At 38.9% G+C, this 7836-nt stretch overlaps 2 protein-coding genes across 2 annotated transcripts; both read right to left on the bottom strand.

Annotated features, from left to right (window-relative positions):
- Positions 1-416: 416 nt before the first annotated feature.
- On the bottom strand, positions 417-2973 carry LOC119192805. The gene is made up of 3 exons (XM_037446571.1): positions 2921-2973; positions 1534-1645; positions 417-673 (listed from the first exon to the last, which is right to left on the bottom strand). Exons 1-3 carry the CDS (start codon positions 2971-2973, stop codon positions 434-436), a joined length of 405 nt encoding a protein of 134 aa, XP_037302468.1. The 3' UTR covers positions 417-433.
- On the bottom strand, positions 2970-4948 carry LOC119192804 (the record flags this gene model as incomplete). Its single annotated transcript, XM_037446569.1, has 5 exons — positions 2970-2992; positions 3304-3391; positions 3683-3784; positions 4223-4370; positions 4776-4948. Coding segments are annotated over 5 exons (534 nt in total), but the record flags the coding sequence as incomplete, so codon positions are not given.
- Between the last annotated feature and the right edge of the window lie 2888 nt (positions 4949-7836).

Raw genomic sequence — 7836 nt, 5'->3', positions numbered from 1 at the left:
GTTAGTGGTCCGATCTACGCAGAATGACCTCACAGTGTCTTGAAGTCCGATAAAATCCGAAAAATAGTAAAATAGGTTATAGCTTAAGGTCAATTTTTCATACATTTAATATGACGAAATTTTAAAGGCCAAAATATCCATGCATATTAATTATTTTTACGTTTTTCTTTCAACTGCGAGAACTAATCACTAACTAGACGTGAATTTAAATTCTTTACTTGCCAATACTTGTTTAGTTACCCAGATTAAAGGTGAAACAAAATGTATGAAAATGGACCTTAAGCTATAACCTTAATGTTCCCGTAAACATAAATCATTATGCAAACTAGTGAAACAGGTCCAAAAAAATGTTTAAATACGCTAATGAATTTTATTTATAATATTACAGTTTGATCTATAATTTGTCGACCAAACAGGATACTATTTTTTAAAATTAACTCGCTAAGAATTTCGGTTTCGCCATCTTCCTCCTCGCCAGTAACAAATCTTTTCCGGACAATCCGGTGATGTCTATTTTCTTCGGCATCAGCCTCGTGTCCTTCGGCACGCAGAGCATCTTCAGTTTCTTCGGTTTTGCTTTCTCCGTTGTTTCTGGTGAGCCTGGTCGATGCTCCATCCATATTACTTGAGCGCTTTCGGATATGCCGGTTTGGAAGCGAAATTTTCTTGGTACCTGCCCGTGTTTGTTCGTTATATATTTTTTTTATTGCTTTGAATGATAAGACGAGCTTGCCGTTTGCCTGATGGTAAGCGATACGACCATAAAATAGAATCAACATCCAATACTGAATTACAAAGTATTTGGTATTCCACTGCGCTCGTCTAAAACATGAGATGTTATATGTCCAGTAGTTACACTGGCTACAATGTTCAAACCGGAACACAACAGTAACTACACACTGCTTGACAGAAACAGACATTGCGGGGGTACTCAAGGCAGACTCTCACATATGAGAGACCTACCACCGTTTAGTTGTCGGTTTAGTGGAAGCGTATATGGAATTGGAAACCTGGGGTTCGATTTCCAAATCAGGCAACATTCATTCTAAATTTTTGAATTAAATATATTTTTCGGATTTTACCGCGGTTTTATATTATATTTTTCCTTGAGGTTTTGAGACTTAACATCTCATGTCTCAGGATGGCGAGCGCTGAATACCAAACAATACTTTGTAATTCATGGTGTTGGTGTTTCTACTGTTTATGGATCGTATCGCTTACCATCAGGCGAACGGCAAGCTTATCTCGTCATTCAAGGAAAAAATTGTGACAAAAAAATCTAAATCAGTGCTGTTTAATAGCCTATACTGAACTGGTAACTCTTCTACCACACACCATGCAAGGAATCCATTGTATGCCTGGTATAGTTAACTGTGTGTGTGTTTTTTTTTCTTTCTATACTTTTTTTTGTATTTATGTGTGTGTAGAGAAATAAATAGTTTAAATGAAGTCTGCCTGTACAAGACCAGCTAAACGGTCTCAGTAGAGGCCCAGCAGTGGGACAGTACAATGCTAGTATTTAAGATCACTTACCGTGTACTCTTGACATATTTGCATCGACGGTTCGTATGTTGGCAAATCAAACGCATTGCTGTCGTAAGGTATTCTCGCGAATAGAGTTTTGGGAAAATCCGGTCTTTGGTACCTGCAAAATAGAGATGACATTTTTTTATTGCTTTGAATGGAGACGAGCTTGCCGTTCGCCTGATGGTAAACGATACGATCCATAAACAGTAGATCCAACACCTTGAATTACAAAGTATTGTTTAGTATTCCACTGCGATCGTCTGAGACATGAGATGTTATTATTATGTCCAGTAGTTGCATGGGCTACAATGTCCTTCAAACCGGAACAACAGTGACTACACACTGCTTGATAGAAATAGACATTGCGGTGGCACCTACCCAGGCGGACTCTCACATTTGAGAGACCTACCACCAGTAAAAACTCTCTTTATTGAACACTGATTGATTCCTTCCTAACCGATTTTCGACTACGGCGACTAATCTCAACGGAGATCAGACAGGAGTTATTATAGTGCACAAGTGTGTGCAATACACAAGCACTCTCTGTTCCTCATAGTCCGGTGAGACATGACCGGAGAGAGATCAGGACCAACGGCTTTACGTGCCGAGGCACGGGGATATCACACCACTAACATCTTGACTCCGAACTGTAACCCTGAATGAAAAAACCCAGTCACAAAATTTTTTCTTGACCCGGGATTCGAACCCAAGACCTCAGCGCGGTAGTCGCACTCATAACGTGTACAATTACAACTACGCCACCGACGCAGTCAAGTTAGATAACACTTTATTGAACACTACAGAAGCAAAAGAACAAACAAATATACTTATTAACTACAGCTAGTGTAACTATGGGTCTTATCCGTAAGAACGATCTCTTCGATGGATGGATTTATTTCTGCACAGTTGGAGTATGGGTGCATTTATATATAATTGATATATATTTTCTCAAACCTTTTAAAAGGAACAATTCCATCATACATTATTGTTGCGTAACTTTAACCGTTTACGCAGCGCACGCAACGGAAGCTTGCAAAAGGAAAAATTATCCCTTTTTTTGTAACATTTCTCGGTGATGCTCCGTTCCTATTGGTCCTAGCGTGATGTTATATAGCCTATTGCCTTCCTCAATAAATGGGCTATCCAACACTTAAACATATTTTCAATTCGAACCAGTAGTTTCTGAGATTAGCGCGTTCAAACAAACAAACTCTTTAACTTTATACATTACTAAAGATTTGCACATCAAATATAGCAAAGATATTTGTAATAGTGAGCGGAATCACAATAAAAATGTCCTCTTCATGACACTTAACATAGCTGATACGAGGGCACGATACAACTCTACCTACCCTAAAAATTATAGGCGTGATGCTATGTAAAATATACTGACCATACTAGATCCCAGTGGTCCAAATTAGGCGGCACAGGTTTGATTATCTTCATGCAGCGAAGAAGATCACATCTGGAATCACGAATATCATATTTATAGAATAATAATAATAATATCAGCCCTGTATTATATACTGTCCCACTGCTGCACGGGCCTGGTCTACTGCTGAGAGGGATTAGGCCTTAGTACACCACACTGTAGTGCGGGCAGACTTCACACACCCTCGAAATTCCTATAGAGAACTTCTCAGGTATACAGGTTCCCTCACGATGTTTTCCTTCACCGTTAAAGCAAGCGATAATTCACAAATACACACAACTTTGGAAACGTCGAAGTAAAAAAGCAATAAACCACACCGACAAATGCTGCATGGCAACTGATACCCGTCTCTTGTCCGTCTATATCTTCCTCAATCTTCACTTCCCTCAACACCCAGTGTAGTGATTTGTAGCGGCGCAAAGTTTGACGCCGCTATAGAGGAACAGATGGTTGCGTTCCTCTATGGAAGGGGAAAATTCCCAGTCAGTCAGATGTTTGTGACCGGCCGCGGCCCCTCCATAGACGAACGCAACCATCTGTTCCTCTACATCGGTGTCTACCTTTACGCCGCTAAAGTGGTGACCCTGACGTGATTGCTATGCGATAAATCACTCCATTTGTGTCAATACCACATAGGTCTTCTCGTAGTTCCATTGATGTTGACGAGATGACGGTGAGTATACTAATTGTACCGCCACAGATTCAATCGAAATGATCACTAACCAGTATATGCTCAAAGTCGTGTATGTTCACTTCGGGTAGGCGCGATGGGTTTTCAAAAAACATCAGCCTTAGACCATCTATATGGTTCATGAGGAAACAACCCTGGAATTAATAAACTAGATTCAATATCCTTCATTCAGGGCAAACACTAGCATTTCGGAACATATATGACCTGGAAATCTCATTAAGTATCCATATTTCGGGGCAAACAGCTGCATTTCGGAACAGATATGACCTGGAAATCTCATTAAGTATCCATATTTCGGGGCAAACAGCTGCATTTCGGAACAGATATGTCCTGCATCACTTTCTCCCTGGTATTGGAGATCATGGGTGGCAGTTTTCCTCGCATTTTCCTTCATCGGTAAGCAAGCGATAACTCACAAATACACACATAACTTTAGAAAAGTCAGAGGTGCGTTTAGGTTTCGGATCTACGCACATTTGTCTCAGCAGTCCGTTCCACACCCAACCAGGCTATCGCAGCTTCGATTACCAAAAACTTTTGGACAGCGTTCTAACACTTTAATGAATATTAACCTGGTACTGAGGCAGTCCTAGCCCTGCCACCCACTCGGCGACCTGCTGCTCTGACCACAATAGTGCTGGAGGGTAATTCAGTCCATCTACAGCGTCAGCCGCCAGATCGTAGAGCGTCGGAGGCGATTTCCGACATGGATTGATTTTTCTAAAACACCATGAAGATTAGGAACGCATTAATTATAGAAAATCATTGACGTATATTCTATAGACACGAACGGCCATATAAACTATTTGTTCAAAATATGAACTAAAATGGCAACCAAAACGTCACTGTTATAACCTATTTATTTACTTGAACAACAAATAATTTTACTTATTTGATTAATATTTTTTATTCAAATCCAGGTTTACACGACTCGAGTTCTTATATCATGAGCGCCACTCCGTACACAACCACAAGCTGTCAATATTGACCATACTAGTCAGTTTGAATGGATTGCAGTTCAATTCAGTTGAATACAGTGAATGTTCGGAACGCCAAATCTAGTACGTAGTACATATATAGCGATGGTTAATGCTCTGTTTGCTTGGAGGGAGCATCTTAACTCACTTGTTTTTCATATAAGGCTCCTCTTTAGGGTAACATGGACATTCAGTGCACGTAGTTTTATCCGCTGTGATGTACACCACTCTCCTCGGAGGTATGACGATGGAGGGCGCTCGCCGTGGTATGATAATTTTCTTTGGTCTTCTCCGAGGCAGCGGCTCGGACTTCTTGCATTGCTGGAATATTAAAACGTTCGATATAATGATTTCTTAACGTTCGATATATTATGGCTCGGTGGATTATTGTACTATATGTGTACTGCAGCGCTCTGAGTTCCTGGGTTTGAATCCCGGGTCGAGCAAAGTGATATCGCATATCCAGATTATATAACCGAATTGTAGAAAAACCTTATTGTATTGACATATTTAATGACACGCTTCCTATCTTCAAAAAGAAAATATTGAACTCGCTTGTTGAAACCCAAATCTAGTTTTATATTCAATTTTATATTTAGAATATACTGCACTTATGGTGCAGCCAATTGTTTATTGTTATGTATTAATATGTTCATGCTGTGACAGCCTGTAATTAAAACAGCACTGCAGCAATTACTTATTGAATTGTTAAAAAAACTATGTATAGTGTATGTTTTGTTGGCTGTTCAAATCAATAAATAAATAAATAAATATTTGGGATTTGCTGCTCAGTATAAGCCCGGTGTCTATTTGTGCCCGATATGGCGATAGGCTCGCTCCCTATCACGTCATGGGACGGAACTCATTTGGCGAAAAGTGGGTGCACACGTTGCGCCTCAGCATACTCCGAGGATAAATGCGTGATGTGTGTGTGTGATATAATACTAACAGCCTGTGTTATTCTGTTTACTGTTGTGCCTCAGTACGCAAAGCCGTTGGTCTTGCGCCTGATCGCTCACCAATCGTGTGGATTGTCGTCTCACCGGACTATTCAATAAAAGATTCCAATCGCTTTTCTCTATCTTAAAAATGGACCCATGAAAACAAAGTTTATTTGACATGCTTAGCAATTTTATGATTAGTATATTCTCGGAATAGGTTTAAAGTTTGAGATTGGGTCGTTTATTAAAAACGGCTGTAAGAGAGTGAAGGAGCATAGTGCTTGTGTATTGCACACACTCGTGCACTAGTAGTAAGGGATTCACCGATACCCGAGCACCTGCGAAGCCACCCCGCGCCCCCAGCCACGGGGGATCCGCGGCCTGCTCCAGGGCCGGGCCACCATACTATCCGCGAATTAAATTGATATCAACCGCGAATTAAATTGATATCAACCGCGAATTAAAATAATACCGACCGCGAATTAAAATAATACCGACCGCGAATTAAAATGATATCAACCGCGAATTAAAATAATACCGACCGCAATTAAAATGATAGCGCCCGCGAATTAAAATTATACCGCCCGCGAATTATAATTGTTATCGGCCGCGACTTTCAATGATACCGTCCGCGGATTACTCTTGTACCGCCCGCATGTTACGTCGAAGTTTACCGTGGATTTCATTACCAACGTACGCGGATTGCATTTATATCACCCGCGAATGGAGTGATGCATTAACTTTACTCATGCTCTACGGCTCATTTTCAAGCTTGGACCTGTTCCCTTTGTTTCCTTATGCTTTTGTCTTTCTACTTTCTATCAGTGATCCTTTTTTATTGAAAAACGCTAAGGTCTTTGTATCGTATTTCTACTTAATAACCGTTTACAATTACTCAATACTGACCCTTTACACATTATGGCCATTGTTTGTGAAAGATAAATCAATCAATTGTTTGTCATACATAATACATTACCCAAATTCTAGGTACAAAACCTTTGCATCCACTCATTGTTGCCACGGGTGGTAACTATATTTTATCAATGATTTACTACTTCTATTATTTTTTAACAATAGGTCTCGTCTCTATTATTCCCATTTCCGAATAATACCTATTCAATATAAAATTTATGGTGAAAGTTGGAAACATGTTTAGTCTTGTCTGTAAGGAAACAATACTCGCTCCATATAAAAGACCGACTCAAAATCACATGGTATCGTATTCCACTCTGTGCTCTGTTCCAAGCGAGATCTCCAGTTAAGTGTAATAGTGAAGTGTTAAAATAGTGAAACTGTTATAAAAAATGAATGTAAGTACCTTTTATACTTTGACCTAACGTTGTTATAACCAACTAGATGTTTAATTAATTGTTTATTATATGTGTTGTCCACGAGGTTAATAATACATTTTAGCTGTCTTCGATCTCTTATTAATTTATCATTGTTATTAACTTGTACATTTATACTTAGCATACCTATACGTATTTATCACATACTACTTACTTAACTGATAACTCAAAACATTTTTATTAATTTTTATTACAGTTTTCTGAAAATACTTTCAAGAGTTATTATTACGCTGATGAAACGACGAACCTAGTGACGAAGAAGGGACCCTCGCAGCCAAAGTCAAAAGGCGATCATAGCCAATAAAAAGATCGAACGAATTTAACAACATCGATGACTTTTTCGAAAACCAAAGAAGAAAAGACGAATACGAAAAAGTCATCCAGTGTTGGTCGATCGACGAGTGGTGGTGGCATTTCGTACATCAAATCTAACAGCGACGACGGCACACATGCATCACACCTGATTAAAATTGAAATTTACGACGTTAATAAAAATAAAAAATATTGCAACGATGGAACAGTGGAAACACGCTGAAGTGCGACTTAAATATTACGCAGAAAGTGACTGTGATAAGAACCTGCAAACCGTAAAGGACACCATATACAATATTACTAAACAGTTGGCTAGTAAGGACGATTGTGTTAAATATACAATAGATACAGACAAATGAAAAAGTGTCAGTGTGTAGTGCCAGTGCATAAACTTTTTTATAACTTAATAACTTTGAAATGTTCTTCGTGTGAAAAAATAATTGATTTCATTTAGATATTATACTTTGTTCTAAGAAACCTATCATTGTATTTTTTGCGATTGCTAGACTTAAATATTTTAATAATTTAGATTGTATTGTAAAACAGTGTTTTAAGTTACTCATCTATCCTTTTGCATTTTGAACTCTTTTGTGCTAGTGCTAAGTAT

The sequence above is a fragment of the Manduca sexta genome, unplaced genomic scaffold (assembly GCF_014839805.1).
Source record: "Manduca sexta isolate Smith_Timp_Sample1 unplaced genomic scaffold, JHU_Msex_v1.0 HiC_scaffold_3201, whole genome shotgun sequence".
In the NCBI taxonomy this organism is placed as follows: Eukaryota; Metazoa; Arthropoda; class Insecta; order Lepidoptera; family Sphingidae; genus Manduca; species Manduca sexta.
The sequence above is the reverse complement of the archived record's forward strand: the minus strand, read 5'-3'. Positions and strand labels throughout refer to the sequence as shown.